A 20,396-nucleotide genomic window follows, 5' to 3' on the forward strand; every position below is an offset into this window, starting at 1 on the left:
TTGACGAGAATGGAAAACGGCACCGCTACTTGCTTGCAGTCGTTGCGAACATGTCGTAGGATTTTATCGCATACAGTCCAGTCTATAGTGTTTATTTTCCGATTTTGTGCGGATGCTGTCGTTCAACAATTTGCTGCGAAACCGCTCCCATCTCATGGTGAGCATCTCCGATGCTTTGACGAAGCGTAGTATTTCTTGTGATATAGTAGTTTCACAGATAAATTGGTTAGGCTTACCGAATTCAATAAAATTACCTGTGCCGGTCTCATTGTGCAGAGAAGGAGGGCTCAACTTTCTTTGAGCCCCATCATTTATATAAATAAGAATTATATATGACCAAATCCAGTCTTACCGTGCTAATCGAATAGTTATCGAATCAGAAAACACAAGAACTACCAAAATGTAGTGTTAGTAACCAAATTAACAGTTACAAAATAATGAACCGTTTTCTCGTGTCAGGTTCCCTTTACATTTGAACACTTTTTACTGACTCATTTTTTTTAACTATTTCCATTGGAAAATATCCACGTTTCATCTAAAAATATCACTTTTCTAAATTTTGAAATGCAATTTTCACTTTATTTCTTTAAAGATTGAACAACTCTCAGATTCGCCATCAGTGATGAAGCCCAATATCCAGAACACTACTTTTTTTAATTTCTTTCAAAACTTGTTCAGTTTTTGATCTATATAAATCATAAATTACTCTCCGAACTTCAATTCAACTTGCCTCAAATCTTCGGTCTATGGTTTTCGTCGTTTACACTTTTTTGTTTTTGCGCGGAGATGCAAAAAACCAGAGAATTGTTGTATTATCCATAATGTATCTGTTACCAAATGGTATCTATCTACACTTATGTTTTATAATATACACATTTATATTATTCGATTTGAGTCTGTGTCTTCAACTAAATTAACTTACAAAATGGTTAAAAGTATTATAAAAATTTTCTATAGTAATAGCAATGGACAATCATAACATTTTTTTATTAAATCCCCAACCTAGCACTAACAGGGGGAAGAGAATTTGGTGACCTAGTAATTAATTTTAGTTGGTGATTGAGAACAAAATATTCCTATAGGTAATACAAAATAACAAATAATGAGTCAGTTTCCTCTTCTAAAAAGTCACAAACATATACTTCTTTACGCTGAATTCTTTTAAACCTTCTAAAAGTTTGCTTTCCCAATTCGGTGCCACATAGTTTTCAATGTCCAACTTGGTATTATTTGACCCTAGAACTTTATGTAGTTGACTACTGTGATAGCTCGTATTTCCCGTTACTACAATGCTGTTCTGAAAGATGTTAGGTAGAAGACGATGCTTGAACCATCGTTCAAGGTGTTCTACGATTCTATCTTTACTGTAGTAGACACATCAGTCTTTAATGTTTTTAAAGTTAAGTCACAGAACATGTAAAATTCTTACTATTTTCCGGAGACTTAGTTGTTGTTTTACATACTCCGGAAGAATCGGACCGTCCTTTGGATGATTGGATGGAGTATCATGTCTTATCGAAGTATTTTCCAAACCCATATAATCATATCACCAATTTTGTAATTACCTGCATCTCGTTTATATTGTTACATTTGAAGCCCATTGCAACCAAAACTTTAGGGAGGCTACCAATTCCATAGCTTATTTGGGATTTATCATTAAAAATCCGTTCCTTCACACTTCGTAATTTTGGTACAATTTGCTCTTTATACATGTAATAAACTTTAGGCCTCCGTTCTTGTCGCATTCGTTAAAACTGAAAGTCAAGTCTTTACGCCTACTTCTTGTTTTAATGAGGTTTGACACTATTATTTTCACAATTGTAGTGGGTGCAATGAGTCCAAATTTAGTAGCCATTGCAAAATGTCATTGTAAATTGTTATTTTTAAACGCTAGGCAATCGGTACACAAAGCAAATTTCAGCAACATGACGAACAAAATAGTTACTACGTTTTTAGGTTATCTCGACAACTTCCACCTGACCAGGCGGATTATTGCCAATTACAAAATAGTGCATAGTACATAATAACGAGCAAACGGTATATAGAAAAATTACAATTATAATAAAATAGAACTAACAAAATAATATAGACATGAATGCAGCTTAGGATATTTTAATTATTCAACAAATTGTGGATATTTTGTCTTTAAAAAAGATTATTCAAATTTGATTACTTATGCTTAAAACAATTTTAGAAAAATTGGAAAATTTTCGTGTAACCAACAACTTCTTTAGAATTTGTTATTTTTTTTTTGTTGCAACATTTTACTATTGTGTTACTAGTGTTAAATAATTAAGTGGCTTGGGGTAGTCGAGGTAAAATGATATTGGCAATGGCATTCTGCACTAGCTATTTACTGTTTACGTAAAACTATTTTTAAATCAGTGCACATTGGATAAATCCTAATACATAATATGAACTTTTGTTCTATCACCGAAAATTTATTTCTGCCCATTGCTGTGACATCTTTCAATAGTCATTATTCACAACACACATGAGGTCACATATGTCAGGATGCATGAAATGGTAAAAGGCATTTTGCCGTAAAGTTTCGTGCGGTAAAATTAGATAATTTTTCCGTTCTACACTTTGCTGATTGTTATTTTTCTCCATTGATTGATTAATTGATTTCACATGCATGTCGATAATGTAGCTAAGTTGCAAATTTTAGTGGTAAATATGGAAAGGATTAAATAACTATATAAATAACTAATAAAAAAAATAATTTTGTTTTAACTGATTGAAAATTAGGCATTATATACATCATACTAGCTACCATTATTTTTATGAAAAAATATTCTAATAATCATCATCTGACTCTTGACATTATAATTAAGGGGTCAACGAACTGAACGATCAAGTTGTCATTTTCTCTTTTTCTTTAATGACATACTGCACTACTATTGGCAAGTTCTCTGGTGTCACGTCCTCAATGACTAAACCAAACAGTAGCTTAAGGTCTTTTATTGTAAATGTGGTGTTGTGTCTAGCTTTAAATCATTTCACTTGGGCCCATATTATTTCTATAGGATTTAGCTATGAAGTGACGGTTTGCGCAGGCCATAGGTTTTCCTGCTGTATTTTCCACGCCGTATAAATTTGCTGTATGTAGTAGTTCCTTCTTCATCAACATACCTCCAAGTTCAATATTTTTGGTTAGTTTTAGTTAGCTGATTAACCAGTCCAATATTTTTTGCTTTCTCCAAGTTGAAATTGGATAGTTTTATGTGCATCGTGAAGAAAGCAGCTTGCGTTTCAAAACAAATGCGAAAAACTTAAGGAGGTTATTCTTTATTTTAAATACAAGGTAGTTTGTCATATAAATGTTATGTCAAAAACCAATCATTTGGGATCTATCTCGCTACAGACAATATCACGGAAAAATATTGCTTTCATTATTTATCTGAACATCGGAAATAGATTGAACAACACAATATTAAGTGTTAGTATTATTAAAACGCATTTTGTTGCTTTTCTTAATATATTAAAATAAGTGGGGAAAAAAATATATTTTCTATTTCTATGTTCTAGATATAAACTTTTGTCTCCCCGAAATTTTTAAATTATTTTGGTAGACATTGACAGCACTCGACAAAATTATTTTTATAAAGTAATTTTTCTTTCGACATAAAATGTATTGTATTTTTTTATTTGCAAACTGTAAGTTCTATGAAAAAAAGTTTCTAATAAACCCCTCTATCGAAATTTATTTTTTCCATGTTATTCCTTTTTGAGTTATTCTTTAATTAATTTAATTAAGGAGGTAGTCTAATTCTAATTAATATTTAATACTAATCCTCTGCACTCATTAAAAAAAAATATTCTGAACGTTTGTTTCTATATTAGCAATGGTTACGTAATCATTTATTGGTCCGTCTATTTTTGATGAGATTTTGTTTATGCCCCTCATTTAGCTCCGCCCCCCTCAAACAATATAAAAGCAGGTGCAGAGTAAAATACAAGATAGTTTCAGTGAAGCTCTGAAGAAGCCAACAGGATGATTGGCGAAACGTTAGCTAGTTCGATTCAACAAAAACTGACGCAGGAGGAATCCAGAAGTGTTATAAAAATTATTACAGTAATCTGTGACGGTTTCTTTGAAAAAGAAAATTATCCTTTACTTTTTGTATTTTATCATTTCACCATATTCCAGTAAATTACTAAATTTAGTTTATTAATTTTAGCCTATTAATTTTTTAAAACTGCCTAATATGATATTGTTGAATTAAACAAAATTTTTAATCAATTTTTATTTTATACTATCAATGACTTGAGGACGCGCGTGGGATTGAAACAGATGCCACACTTCGATTTTGTTTAACCGGTTATTCGCTATTATTTTTAGACATTTCTTTCAAGCGCCATATTTTATTTATTTTATCGATTTGACTATAAATACTTGACTAATTTGCGGGGCGCGATTACTACTTAAATATTCGATTGAAAATTGTCGTTTCGATTTACATCGGAGACTAGTCTCATACTCAATAAATAAGGATTATTAAACCCAACAATTTAAACAATTGCCTTTATGAAAAGCTTATGATAGGCGCCCCGTTATAAGTACTGAATTTGACCTTCAAATTTTTAATTTTAACTTTGTTTTTCAGTTGAGGAAAACATGCAATTCTGTGGCGTGCTCAATAATGATAATTTATATAGGGCGTTCGGAAGTTGGGAGCACAATTTTAAAAGGAAATTTATCTTTAAAAATAAATCTCAGTTTAATGTATAAAGGAAGGCGTAAAAGTATTTGCTAATACTATGTTTGAGCAAAAATATCTGTGTCAATATTCGAGGTATTTTTATTAAAATTTCTCAAATTTCAGAAGTCGTTTTCTATTTTTATATTATGCATCTTTTATATGCACCATTTTAGCCACAAATTTGATAATGATCAATAGTTTTTGTATTCATTTATTAATATTATTTTATTGTTAATAAGGTAAATAATAGCAATTTCCACTAAGGAAACAAACCTGGTCCATGAACACTGTGTACTATAGGATATACTATAGGATATACTATAATTATATTAATTAGGTACTTAATTAAACCTAACTCAAATACAATAATTAATTAAACTTCTCCAAGGCCGACAGTTGCTAGTGATTATTAGCCTCTTGCTTTGTATTATATATGATTAACTGTTTTGAGTGTTGTGTTACACCCGTGTACTAATAAGCTCTAAAAAAATAGCTGCCCTGAACCTAACACCTCTGTTTTTTGTGCAATTCCTCTGTGAGGAAGAGAATAGGCTTTTTATATATTTTTTTAACATCAATTTTTTTTCGGCTTTCCTGCCCAAGCTATTTGACAATACCTTATTTGTGTTTCTAAGAGTGCATAACAGATAAGTTTAAGCACTATTCATCAAACATTGAAGATAGGATCTGAAACTTCATTAAAAGACATCTATTTTCTTTATAATGTAACATAAAATTATCGCCTAAGATGACGGTCAAAATATATATCCAAATATTTGATGTTTTGCTTTGCGTCAGACGAACTCCATCCGAAATGGGTTGCCACAGTGGTTAACGAAATTGATCCCTTAAAGTGACACTTTGCGCACGCTTGATCAGTCAATAAATGGATATTTTAGGGTAACCAGTAGAAAAAAGTATTTTAATTTGGCAAATCTCATTCGTTCATTCGTTCATTCGTTTTTAAAGAAAACAATGGCCTCCACTGTTCGTGTATAAATGTCATCATTCAATTTGGAGCATATTTGATCTATTGACCCTAAACTATTTCATTAGTACAATCGAAGATACAAAGTTGTTTGTACTTCTGTTTTCTTACTTTACTAAGTCTCGGGCAGGAAAATTTATTTGGTACAAAACCACACTACTTATAATTAAGTATCTATTTTTATCCCTCTATTATTTAAACTTCCACGCTGAGGGTTGGTTTATCGACTAACGATTAGTTCGCAATAGTGGTCGAACATTCGAGTCGTCTTCCCGAGAATGGGCGTCTGTGATCTCGCTCCGATTTCGAAGTATTTCTGAGTTTTTGGAGCGCAGGCGGACCGGACCAGGGTCGAGCTCAGCCGATTCATCTAACTCACAATACATACATTTATAACCCACAATTTCGCACCTGTGCTATCACATGTCATAGGCTTGATGTTGCACGCAAGTTCAAATTGGAAAACCTTGATACCTGTAGTACTTGAGTCTTCTTTTTAGAAATTAGTCCATAACTTTTGATTTGAGACAGATTTGATTTTTGTTCAGTAAGCTTTTCAATATATTTTTTTTGTTAAGAAATGTTAATTAGGGATATATTACTCAAAGTTGTTTTCTTTTTCATTGAACGCGCTGATATTTTTGTTAAAATCGTTTTTCAAGAAATTCAATATTTTTAATTAACATTATTACTATTAATGATCAAATAAACGTAATAAATACTATACGATTCTTAATATTCATTTGTTTGCTAAAATCGACATTTTCGGATACACTATGTAAAAGCATATTCTATTTCTGTGATTTATTCAAAAAATATATTATAATTTTGTTTTCAGATCAAAATAACAAAACGGGCATAATGTAGACAACAAGAATGAGATTGAGGAAGCGACGCAGGAACCATTCTAATGGCTGGAAGGTGATCCGAAGATGTGTCTTTTTCTTTACAGCGGTTTGTCTGATACCCGTGCTCCTGGTTCTCCTCGTCGCCACCGATCACTACATGAGACCCGTTCGACATGTTCCTTTCAATCTACCACAAGTTGGTATATCCGGTGACTCAGAATAGACAATGAAAGATCAAATATTATTATTATGGGATAGGTTTTTACCTGCACTTTTATTTTATTTTCACAGTAGTTAAGAAAATTGCTTGAAATTCAACTCAGTGAGCCGTGAGCAAAGCAAGGTATACCATTTAACAAAAAAATAATAAGTTACCCCGTAAACACCGTTTTAGAGGATAAGAAAATAACATTGCAGATGTTAGATATTTCTTTAAGTTTTTGGACTACATGAAAAATCATGCTTAGCACGGGTGAAGAATCAGTTAATTAATTATTAAATTTTGGTCTTTGTTCTCAAAGAAAAAAAAATTGGAAACTACTGCGTCAATAAAAGTCCCGCGCAAGGCTGAAAAATGATGTTAAAACAAAAGAAATATATCTTCGCGTTGCATATGAAACTGCGTATATCAACGATAGTCAATTTATTTTTAATTCTGTGCTTTTTAAAAAAAATGAAAACGATTCTCCTACGAAATTTTTGGGATATACCTTTTCTGTATAAATTTTGTTTAAGGTTCAAATCTAAAATTTATTTCGAAAGATCAGTAGTAGGAAGGGTAACAATAATGCTAATTATTTAAAATGCCACTGTTTCACAAGTGGTATCATTAATTGGCCACGCCTAACAAGTTCAATTAGTTTATACCGATAATAATGATAAGTAAAAAGGGAGTGGGTTTATTTTTAAAAAATCCCACAAGAGATGCGTGATAATTTAGCTAATTGAGTTAATTTTCCAGAGTATTATTATTATTGATTATTGTTTTGGTTTGTCGTCTTATCAATGTGGCTTGTCGATTTACATATTCGATATGTCTGTTGTGAATGTTGTAAAACTGTAAATTACCAAACAACTATATAGTGAACCGTTGATTTTTGGCTTAAGGTTAAAATTAAATGTCTGAAGAAGGTCTTGAAGGTCGAAACGTCACAAAAAATAAAATGTTTCACAAGTAACGGAAACTTATTTTAATTTCACTAAAAAAGGACCAAAAAAAACCCAAGAACCATTTCTTAAGAATATATAAAATCAACAGAATCCAAGAACTCACAAACTAGAAATATATATATATATATATATATATATATATATATATATATATATATATATATATATATATATATATATATATATATATATATATATATATATATATATATATATATATATGTGATATGGGAGATATGGTATTAAGGAAATAGCGGGCCCTAGAAATTTTGAAAAAAAAGTAAATCCGCCAAGAAAAAATGAGTTTCTGAAAAGGAATCCAGGGAGTGCAATTGTTTTCTTTCTCAGTTTCTACAAAAAATTCTAATATGGTATGGTATGGTAAAAGTGAGTACCTATTTTAAATCTGAGACAGACAAATTAAAATTCAAGCGCTTTTTACTTAACGCTGTTTGCTCTCCAAGGAAAGTGTAATAATATTTAACAAATGTCCATATCTCCAAAAATGCTGAACGTATTTTAATAAACTTTTCTATTCTATTATTATTACTAAGTGCCAAGCGATTGTATTTGCATATCTTGCCACCAGATATCATTTTATAACATAATCGCAAAAGAAAATCCAGTTTTAAAATGCAATATAACAATCACACTCGCCGATGGCCATTTAAGAAGTTAGAAAATAATTTCTAGCATTTCCTCTTGGCCGGTTCTCTTTTTTTTTCGGATTTCACCAATGCCGTACCTCGTTGCAATTACTGAAACACCCCGTAGGTACATAATATTTTGTCAAGGCGACATTTATAGGTGTAAATAATTTAAAAATTTATTGAGTCTCCGATTGAACGAGAGGAAGAGAGAACGATTTTGTGATATGTTTGGGGTTGATTCCCTTAAAGAATAGGATCTACTTTAGTTTTCTGTATTGGTACTTTAACAGTAAATAATCACCCCATTTTCATAATTGTATGGTATTTAGTATTTAAAAAAAGGGCGAATATTTATCAAAAAAATTTAGATTTCAAAATGTCACGTTTTTCTAAAAGAAATAAATAATGAAAAAAATACTAATAGAAAACAAAACAAACTCACAAAATAATCCATACCCACGTTAGCTGATCACTGACCCGGTGCATTGCCCTCTTGGCTTCATTATGCCAAAGAAAACGTGGATAATTCTTAACAGTTTCAGAAAAATCATGGTAGGACCCGTCAGAACCCGGCACTGAACTCATAAATGACATTTGTTGCATTTTACACAAGCCCAATGCCCAACGACGAAGGCAGAGTTCTGATTCCACTATCCCCAGATAAAGAGTTATCTTATATACGTACTTCAGCTACTAATAAGACAGTTGTTCCTTTTCCACGAAAATGCAAACTCCCAGTATATGTAACAATATATTTGAAAAGCATAAGTGACTCCAAACCGCTTTAGTCTACAAGTTTTTTTGATATATTTTGCAGAGTCACAGATAAAGTATCGTCCCATAATAAACGGGCTTTTCAGTACAGACGCCCAAAATAATAAAACTTGTTAAAAATGGAAGATTTGGTTTCCTTCCATTAGTTTGGCGGTTATTTTTTTAGATGTACTCCGAAGAAAACCTTCTTTCCGAACCCAGCAAAACTCATAATTTCTCCTTGGTAGCCAAACGTTTGGAAATGCGACGGAAACACTTAAAAAAGGTATGCAAGATTTTGGGACTGGACAAACCAGCGAATGACACTTTACACAAGCCCAATGCATGGGAATTTTTGATAAACGTCAAACATCGTTTGGTTTGGTGCAACGTCTTTAAAGCTGCCAGCACATCGTGGATGTACAACTTTAATATACTGGCAGGGTAAGACGCATGTATATCACGGATTAGAAGTAGGGAAACTCAGACAATGACAATAAACAAACCAGACATATCCCCCTTTTAAACATCTATTGGATACAAACTGAAATAGTTAATCTATCATCTAACAAATTCAATGGTAGATTAATTTATTCTATTCTCTTTCCTAACCGAAGGATCCTTATACAGTATGTCCGATATAAGCATGAGATGGCATCGGGATTTCAGAAACCAAACTATTAAAGAATATTATGAAAAATGATTCCAGCGTAAATCGTTTCTGAGAAATTCCAGAAAATATAAACGTTTGAATTTCTATTTTAGTCTGCAACGTCCAATACCTGAAAGATGTTCTTGAGATTAGTACATTAAGACACCCTTTTAAGATGAATACGATGGCATAAAGGGAAATAGAATTCTTACATTTGTTTTTGAAATACTCCATAGGTTATTAAATTTTCTTATAGGCGCCATATTGAATATTTCTTACAATACATAGAGAATAAAAATTGTGTTTAGAAGAAATATCATAAGAGCAAAATTTGATTTTCTTATAGTGGGCCCTCAGAGTCAGAAAACAAAGTTTTGGGTTGGTGGTTTTCTGTGTGCAATAAAAAATGTCGAATGAGACAAAATAGTAATTCCAAAATCTTTGTGAATTGTTCAAGTGACACTATAGACTAGAACAAGTGTAACAACTTTAACGCATCAGATACTCATTCGACAATAGAGAAAAGTATATTAAATTTTTGTAATTTATTACAGGCAGCACAATATAATGCAGTAACAATGTAAACAAGAAAATTGTATATTGCATAACTGCTCCTTCTGCGGGTCATGATAAGCCATCTTTTAACTTTACGAGAGCATATTATCTGGCAGTTTTTAAAGCATTCAGAGCTGAGACATGGGATGTAAAGCTCTGGATGTAAATAGTGCGATGAATTTATTTTAACCTACAAATTTTTTCAATTTTTAATATATACAGTATTGCCCGCGGTGACTGTCCATTCGAAGTTTTATGAAAAACAAAACAGATATTCTTGTGAAACTTGATATATATCCATAATTGGCCCTAACGTACAATTTAACAATATTTTCGCTTTTGCAATATTACCCGAAATCGATGGCAACATTGAAATTTCAAATAGAAGATAGTTTTTTATTGAATTTTCGAATTCAACATAACAATTTAAACAATTTCCACTAATTGTTCAAACACTTATCTGCCATCTCGTTCGCCAAAAAAAAAATATTTTTTTTTTTTAAAAACCCTGCTTCGATATTTTGGCATTAAAATATATTATTCAGTTAACACTTTCACAGATGATAGCTACTGAATGTACTTCAAAACTGTGCATGTAATATCGACTATATTTTACACAGGGGACGCCGAAAAAGTGCACACTTGAAAGAATTTTGGTAATAATAAAAAGTCATTTTTTTAAATGCACACCAACACATTTTTCAATTCCATTAATTAAGCCAACTAATTACCTACAAATTGATTATACGTGTTCCTATGCCTATTTCTGGTCGTTTTTTTTTTAAATGAAGGATTTTCACTATGGTCATAACAATTTACGTGTTATAATGCTTATGAAGATTTTACCCTGACTGGCATCTGTTCTAACCCGCCATGCAGAAACATATTGTCAGGTGGCAAGGTCAAACAACTGCATGTGCTTGATGTGTATTTCTTAGTAACAAAAATTCGAAACAAACACCGTATTCAAAGGAACAATTATTGTAAATGTTCAATATGTTGTCCATTATGCACTACCCATTCTTAAATGCTGACCATGACAGACCTTGTAGTCGCACTCTCTATTTCAGTTGAATTTATTGAGAAGAAAAATCTGCGTATTTAAACAATTAATTTATCAACATTATTTATGGGAATCAATTTTATGTTGCCCAAAGATGTCGATTGGGTCTATTGAAATCACCTTCCCTTTGTAAATTGGTACCCATTGTCCTCTTGGGTATGAATTTGGAATGTCAAAATTGTGCACCGAGCAAAATATTCTTGATGAAGAAGGGACACAAATCTTTTTCGCTACGTCTGTAGAGGCTCCAAGATACCCATTAAATTAAGCTGACACATTGATAATATTTCCCTTACATGAAGTAACCGGATTCGACAAAACTTTCGCAGCTTTAATACTTCCATGTTTCAGAAAATTTTTCCTGAACCATCTGAATTTTGTATGATTCATAGAAGGCAAATATCTGCAACTTCTACTAACAACTCTGCTGTACTCCCCATGTACTATGAATTAATTTTAAATTTCAGAAGAAGAATATTGATTATTTTGCATAATTTCAAAACTACAAATTTAATGACACTCCAGCTACCTTCTTATGTATTTTTTCGTTAAAAAACTTCAATTGATTGACACCTGACAATACGTTTCTGCACCGTGAGTTAAAATAAAAGCCAATCATGGCCAACTTCGTGTAATTTTTATAAGCGCTTTTAACACATAATTTTCTTAGATAGATATAGAAAGACGACTAATCATTTTGTAGATAATTTGTTCTTAATTTAATTGGAAAACATGAAGGTATGCATTGAAAAGATTTTTTATTATTTCTTTCGAAAGTGCACTTTTTCGGCGTCCCCTGTATAAAATATTATCCATATTACACAGTTTTGAAGTACATCCAATAGCTATGATCTGTGATAGTGTTAATTAAATAATTCGTTTTTGCACCAAAATTTCGCACTTTATGTAAGCAGAATTTAAAAAAAAAACGAGCAAGTTCAACACAACAAAACAAAAATTTTTGGAGTGGTATTTCTTATTATTATCCATGTCTTGCTGACTACAAATTTTCAAGGTCAAAATTATATATTAAATGTCCTATATCTGTCGAATTGTAAAGATTGTATTCAAACAAAACCCACAACAGTTTTTCAATTACGTACAATCCAAAAAAGAATCAACCAGGAATTTCAAAAATATTTGGAAGTTATAACAGATGTTAATAAATAACATGTACCTATATTCTAGGTCAACATACTATTGTATGTTAAATATACATATCTATCATAATAATTCTGATAACAAAATAAGTATTATTTTACGTAGGTATATTTCGGATACAATACATCCACAAATGGCAATTTATCACAAAAATGTATATTGATTGGTTAAAAATTTCTGGTGTTAAATTTTCTATTCCAATTATTTTTTAGCTACAGTCCGAAATTTTTGCAACGCAGCAAAGTGGTTCCGGTAACGCTTGCTCGGCAAAAGTACCCTCGTCCCTCATTGGCATCTCTACGGAAGGCTTTGAAGAATTCAATATCATTTATTATTGCAAGACACCCGTTCGAACGATTGCTCTCAGCTTATCGTGATAAGTTACAGTTTTCTTTGCCGCACACATACCATCGCAAACTGGGCAAAGAGATCATTTGCAAATACAGACGGGAGGCAAGTAACTTATTGGATAGAGTTTTTCTCTAGCTTTAAATAACCGTATAGTTTTTCACAAAAACTTTACAAATTATTTGGATTCCTCGAACCTGCTGAAGTTTTGCCAATTACCCTGAAATTATGTCTTTCATGGATCGAAGATGTTGACAGATTTTCTACAAGTGGTAAATCAGGTTTGAACATTATATTTCTTAAGAACTTTTGATATGTGGTCAGAAATGTTTTGAACTTTAAGAAAAAATACCTGACTGCAACAATTTTGTCTTGCAACGTTCTCATTTGTGAACAAATATGGGTTATCCTTTATATTTATGAAAGCTTTTGGAAAGAAAACCTTTGACAATTTCTATCTAAAACCTACCCAAACAGTGGAGACGGTATGTTGATGATACTTTTGTAAAATTACAAATGGCCTCATCGCCAAGAATCTCTCCGAGATTTTCTTAACCATTAAAACTCTATACACCCTAACACCCGTTGAATTAGAAATTCATTTTTAGATATTCTAATTAATAGAAAATCAGACCTAACATTATGTCGTGTAGTGTACAGAAAACCTACTCACACATACTGATACCTAAATACATTACTTGCATACTTAAAACTGTGGTCCTTCTCCGAACAGCTTCGATCTATCATAGGCAAACTTCTGTTTGAGATGCTAGGAGTTTATATCATTCCATGCAAATCTGGCAAAGAATAAATTACGAGGAAAGGACGAAAATTATCAACTAGGATAGAAGTGCTTGAAGGATCCTTAAGACTATGACAAATAAACTTCATACCATACCATAGAAATCTCTAAACAACCGAACAAAATTAACCGGGATTCAGTTCTTTACCTTTTACCAATATGGATATCAGTCATCCGACACAATGTTCATGCCTCTCTAGTTCCGTAGATAGTAGTAGAAAAGCAGTTGCAGTAGGTAGTAGAATTCAAACTAATTTCAGTTAAGCTCCAGGAGATTTGTAGTAAAACCTATTCCAAAGTAACAAATTTTCACTGGTAGCCAGGAAGCTGCGGTTGGGTCCGCATATATTTCCTTCCTCCTTGTAAGAATCCTTTACTTTTAAATATGTACAGGGTTTTCTCGTATATTTTCTTACTCCGTCTAACACCGTCGATCAAACGGGCGCAAATACAAATCTACGAAATATACTGTCAAATGCTTTGGTAATTATTAGACTTCAACAAAAATGAATGGTCGTTAATTTATTTCCTGGAAATGGAAAACAGTTCACTTTATTGTGGTGTAGCGAGGGTATGTTTTAAAGCCGTGTTAATAATCTAATGTGCTCAAGGTCATGGACAGCTGGGGCACTTCGTCTAAAAATACAAAAGGACGTTAGTTGTGTGTGCGTTAAATTGAAAGTTAATAGACAAACCAGAAAAAAGTTATCAAGGAAAATTTATGAAATAAATTACGTTCACCTAGTTATTCCTAGTAATTCCTAATTAGTATCAATTTCTCAAGTAGAGTCAACCCCTAAATTTCTTGCTCATCATTTCCGTATAAGAATTTTAATTTAATTTTAAAGGACTTTTTTAATTTAAACTATGAACTCGAAAAGATTCCATGGCCATATATTTGCGTATATTACTTTTTTTATAAAATTAACTCAATGATCTGCAATTTCAGTTTCTCCAATATATTTGCAAAAAAATAATAGTCTTTAAACAGAATTCTATGAATAAGTAAATATTAAGACCCCCTGTGAAATACATGAGACTAGTGATTTTTTTTTCATTAAGCCCGTTTTATACTAAGTTTTTATGCTTAGTTTCTGAGATATTGTCCGCAAAACGTTTTATGAGAACCTTCCTGAAGAAAAAAAAAAGTGCTTATTAAGCAAAATGATATAAAAAGTACGGATGATTTTGTGCTAAAAAAATATAGTATATATTCATTTACTTACTGTTATTATCGAGGGCCTTTTGCTTTGTATGCGGGAGTCAAAAAGTACCATTTTCGTTGAGCACCATGAACGTGCTAAAGAAAAAAAGAACACACAAAAAATTTATTAGTTTTTTTTTCTACTTTTTGAGCTACGAGTTTATTTTCGATTTTTTTTTAGTTAAAAAATCGTACGTGAGGTTACACTTTAACGTTAGAACGTTAAAAAAAAGATTTGAAAACAAAAAAAATTCTTTTTCAATTTAAATAAATAACTTTCTATCTGTATACTAATAATATAATAAAATAATATATAATAATAATAATATAATAAACTAATCTGTGTCGACTAATTTTTACCATAATATTTTTATAAACATCTGACAAAACAATCAGTTTTCAAATTTTTGTTTACTTTGTTTACCACTGAATGTGAAATGAAGTAAAATATTCATGTCAAGCCATACACGGAATACATTTTATAAGACACGATTTACACTACAAGTACATTATCAAAAATTTTACTTTTTTGACTGCACCTTGCCTGCCAAGCCCTCGATAGCAACACTTTTTCAAACCCCCTTCTGTAAACTACTCAATTATACTATACATTTACATATTTTTTCTGTAAAATACCACGTCAGTTTTATTTCCCACGAATCCGAGCCACTTCCGACATTTCCGGGGTTTGACCGCAAGGGTTTGGGAGCAATCGAATGATTTCAGAGATATTTCCCACGCCTTGAATTTGAACGTTTCAATTCTGACGGTCATGTCACTGAATGAATTCGTGTTGTTTGGCGAAAATATACCCAAAAACTAACGGTCGTAGAAAAAGTATAGTATGCAACACGTTCGGTAATTTTTTTAAGTCACTCGTTTATTAATCACTCGCTCCGCTCGTGTCGAATAAACTCGTGAGTCAAATGTCGTTTTTCGCACTTGTCGCCTAATATACTATTACCACGTCAGTTTCATTTCCCACAGATCCAAGCCACTCCGGACGTTTCCGATATAGTACCACACGGGTTTGGCGAATGTTTTCCGAGATTTTACCGCACGATTTGAATTTTGACGTCTGTTAATTCTGTCGGTCATGTCCGGGAATACATTCGTGCTGTTTTGCAAAAATGTACCCAAAAACTAACGGTCCTATAAAAAGTATAGTATGCCACGTTTAGTAAACTTTTTAAAATAAGGTAATTGCGTAATACGCCTTCGAATTTTGAAAATCAATGTCTTAGTAACTAAATAAATAAATCGGGTATTGTTTAGAAGTAACTAATACTATAACATACCAGATCTCATTAAACTCAGGTGAAGTCAATACTGAAATTTCATGTCGGATTTTTAAAAAAATAGGCTTTTGGACTGTCAAATACAATTTGTTTAAACTATTAGTGGAATATTTGTTGTTGTCCCCCTTGAACCACGCAATAGAAAATACTGCTCTTAATTTAACTCTATATTTACAGAAAAACACGAATCCCAAGTGGCCTACTTATTCCGAGTTCGTCGAATATTTAGTGGACTCGGTTAAACGTGGTGACCGGCTCGACATGCACTGGGCGCCGGTCGTCGAGTTTTGTACACCCTGCATGTTCGATATTAAAGTAATCCTCAACTGCTTTTATCAAACGTAAGAAAAAAAGCTTTGTTTTTACTTCTCTTAGATTATTGCTCATACCGAGACATTGCAAGAAGACCAGATGTATCTCATCAACAAAGCGGGCCTAAATAATATTATTAAACCCCAGTGGAAGAACGCAGGTAAAGGTGCCACCATGTTACAAATCGAGAAATACTACTCGCAGCTTACTAGATCCCAGATATTGCAACTTTATCACATTTATAGGTAAGTATCAATTTACAATTAAAACAGCAATTAAAACCCTGACAAAGGTGTTTTTTATACACTCACAAACAAACTATCATATCATACTTATGACTGTTTCAAAATTATTCGTTTTCCTTAATAACTATTAATTCACCAAACATTTAATAAGCGTTGATTTAATTTTTTGCATTTTGTTTCCATTACAAAATTTTGCTTATGGACACAATATTATCTATAAATCCATTACCAACTTACATTTTTCTTATATTATTACGTTTAAAGGTTAATTTACGTCACAAGACCATTATTTAAAAGAAAAAGAAAAACGATTTTTTTACAATCAAAAATACGAGGTTTTTCATCAATAAATACTATGTTTCGGTCATATTTTGTTTTTCTAAAAAATTTGTTGACCACACCACTGAATTCTACGGAAACGAAACAAGATGCTTTAGTTGTAGTTCTATCTCTGCTCGTTACCGCAATTTGGGACGTAGTGTAAATTAATTAATTAATCTCAAAAACTACAATTTTGTTGTCAACAAAAATGCACAAAATACATAAGCGAATATCTAGAAAATTTGGGAGGAAATGGAGTATATAGAACATCAAAATATGCGAAAAACTGGGAGATTTATAAACTAAAATAATATTCCTTTAATACAGTTCGACGCATTGTATTTTAAAAACCGAGCGCAAAAATGAAAAATGGTTTCACAAAAGTTACAATTTTTTCACACTGTGTACTGAGTCATTGATGCTTGTCGATAGGTTAGAAGTTTACGGAGAATCGAAGACATTTTTTTGAAAATTTAAGACTGCTCTATCCGATTAAACTATTTTGGATAATACATCAACAAACAATAACAACTGGAACCGTTGTTAACTTTACCTTATATTTATTACATTATTAGATTCCCTGCTTTCTTCTGATAATTTGCCTAAATACTTTTCCGTACCTATTCATTATAATAATAATATTTATCATTATTAATTTTTTTCTTCAAAATACGATATGATTTAAACTTTAACTTAGCTGCCATTTAAACTCACAGAAGGCTGAAATTGTGCATTTGGTTTGTGGAAGAAATTTATTAAATATATTATACAAGATCGTTTAAAATTAATGATTGACTGTATGTTTTAAAAGGGGTCACAATATGTATTATTTTATAATATAGTGTTATACCCAAATAGTAGTTGAAGTTGTCGAAATTATTACTATAATTTCTAACTATACTATATGTGTATTAACTAGCCATGTTGTTTAATAATAATTGCTTCCCTTCTCCCTTCTAAATAAGCGACATATACCAAACTTTTATTTCTAAATCATAAGTTGTTGCAACAATTTGGCGTTCCATTACTGACTAAGAAAAATGTGTCAAAATAATGTGATTATTAAGAATTATTGTGATTACATCGAAAATCGTACCACTGTGGTAAACCAATATCCTATATCAAACAAAATTTGACGTACAATAAAAGAAAATTGTTACTTGCGACAATAAATTTACAGAAACGCGGAAGCTTTGCCAAACTGTCGACAAAATTTCAACTTTCTATGAAAATGCACTTAAGTTAAAGTTTTAGTAATACATTTTCGACAAAAAATGGCGAAAAGGAAGGTATTAAAGTGTAATAAAATATACGGCAATGTGGCAAATTTTTATTTCAATGGAGAATACACTCAATCATATTCAAAAGGTGTTGTAATTACTATGGCACAAAATTGACAAAATTAAAGTAGTCTTGATTGTAATTTGAGCCGCCTGGAAATGAACATTTTAGATTTTTATTAAACATTAAGAATTTATAATGGTTAGATCATCAGCAAACTTGGTTGCTGCTGCTCACTTCTCACTTCTCACTCACTTCTCATTGCTTAGTGTTATGAATCCGGCTATTTGGTAAAAGAAAAAATCTTTCTTTTTTTGTTTAATTAGCGAATGAAACCGCCAGCTCAAGAGAGCTTCGAAGTGGACTGTGGGCTTTAAGAAATTTATACCTTACCTTGTTGCGGATGGCAGGTTTCTTTGGCCTGCTCTTTTTCGGTACCGCATAACTGGAGCTTAATAATTGCCCAAACACGATAGAAGTTGAATCCTATACTCACAGAAAAATAGCGACGTTTCGATAACGAAAACGCAGTTAAAACCCTGACAAGCGGACGTATTTTTTAAATTGGTACCAACTACCTTTCTGCTCAGCTCGCCAGCAAAATATAGATACGCAAAAACTTATAGGCCATCGGTTAACACAACAAACAAAAAGTAACAAAAAATAAGGGTTCCCGGGCAGAAGGTTTTACGTAAAAAAATTGGATAATTACTCAGTTACCCACTAAACTAAAACAATTAAAAAAGAAAGAAAACCCAACATAAACTGAATTAACTTTGCTTATGCAATATAACAATAATAATATAGCATCCCACAGGTGTGGACAGTCCACCAAGCATCATATTAACATTCATTTCAACAGAACAGAATTGATCAATCTTTACTTTTTCTATTTGAAATAAATTAAGATATGTAGTCGGTCGTGCAATACACCGAAACCCATCAATTTTACAATGGAATTCAGTCTATAGAAAACCGACTCATACTAAAACCACATCACCATTCAGCCCAATGCTTTGTTAATATATCTAACTGTTTCTCTCTAAGTTGGGTCTTACGCCCCAATTGTTTTGCGTTTGTAAAGATCATGATTTTTTTAAAGTGATTTTAGACGAAAATTCCTTTACTGACCATTGTACAGTTCATTTTTTTCAATTATTGGCCTCGCCTACCAAGTTAATTCGGTTTTTATAAAAGGACTGTTATAGAATAACCCTGATGGATACTTTCTTAATGGAAGGGTCTGGGAACTTTCATTCATCATCTACATTTAAATTTTTCTTGGACTTGGACAACCGATATAAAAAACCGGCTTCTGCATTGGCCTTGACACAGGCGTGAATATGAGAATTTTGGAATCTTATATACATATGATTAATTAATTTTCAGAGCAATATCATTCTCTCAACTATAATCTCTTAATCAGGAACTAGTACATATCACGTTACCTCTTCTCTACAACAATTTTCAGAAATTCTACTAAAACATAACATGAAAATTTTTTGTCCCACAGATCCCCTACAGCTGAAACATTTTGTATGATGCTGTTATCTTTCGTTCCATTTAAAATAGAAAACATCATAATGTATAAAAAATAAAGTAACTTGTTCGACGTTGTATGATCCAACATCCATACGTGCAAGCACAGCATGGCAGGTGGTAAAATTTTCTCAATGATTTCAGTTTCAATTTCAGGTTCGACTTTGAGCTTTTCAATTACTCGTTGTCCGGTTATTTGGAACTAGGACGACCCGACAAGGATCCGTCCGTTCTTCTGGCCGCGATAACCATGAAGGACAGCAACGCAAATTCAATGCCTCAAATATACTAATTATCATCGAGATAGTTTTTGAACGAACAAACGACCTAAGTTTTTAAACAATTGATGCAATAATTAGACGTTTGTAATTATGTACAATAATTGTTGACGTAGCGTGAATATTTGCCTTTAGTCGATTAAAGCAATACCGCGCAACCTGAAGACTTTTTATTTTAAGATGAGTAGTCATTAATCCTAACAAAACAAGGTGCCATCTCAA

General features: G+C 32.0%; 1 protein-coding gene across 3 annotated transcripts in view; it reads left to right on the top strand.

The window, feature by feature from the left end:
• LOC132696167 (carbohydrate sulfotransferase 11-like) overlaps positions 1 to 20,396 on the top strand; it is a 27,848-nt gene continuing 7,452 nt past the window's right edge. The window contains exons 1-7 of one of the 3 annotated variants that reach the window (XM_060660834.1): positions 1 to 157; positions 6,533 to 6,738; positions 9,303 to 9,559; positions 12,759 to 12,999; positions 16,376 to 16,513; positions 16,574 to 16,755; positions 20,041 to 20,326. In XM_060660834.1, the coding sequence (XP_060516817.1) occupies positions 6,571 to 6,738; positions 9,303 to 9,559; positions 12,759 to 12,999; positions 16,376 to 16,513; positions 16,574 to 16,755; positions 20,041 to 20,188 (1,134 nt within the window). In that variant the 5' untranslated portion in view covers positions 1 to 157; positions 6,533 to 6,570 and the 3' untranslated portion in view covers positions 20,189 to 20,326. Of the gene's footprint in view, positions 158 to 6,532; positions 6,739 to 9,302; positions 9,560 to 12,758; positions 13,000 to 16,375; positions 16,514 to 16,573; positions 16,756 to 20,040; positions 20,327 to 20,396 lie in introns of those variants that run through there. The other 2 variants (XM_060660843.1, XM_060660853.1) reach the window with 2 other exon arrangements.

This window comes from Cylas formicarius, unplaced genomic scaffold, assembly GCF_029955315.1.
Source record: "Cylas formicarius isolate icCylForm1 unplaced genomic scaffold, icCylForm1.1 PGA_scaffold_10__41_contigs__length_53128322, whole genome shotgun sequence".
In the NCBI taxonomy this organism is placed as follows: Eukaryota; Metazoa; Arthropoda; class Insecta; order Coleoptera; family Brentidae; genus Cylas; species Cylas formicarius.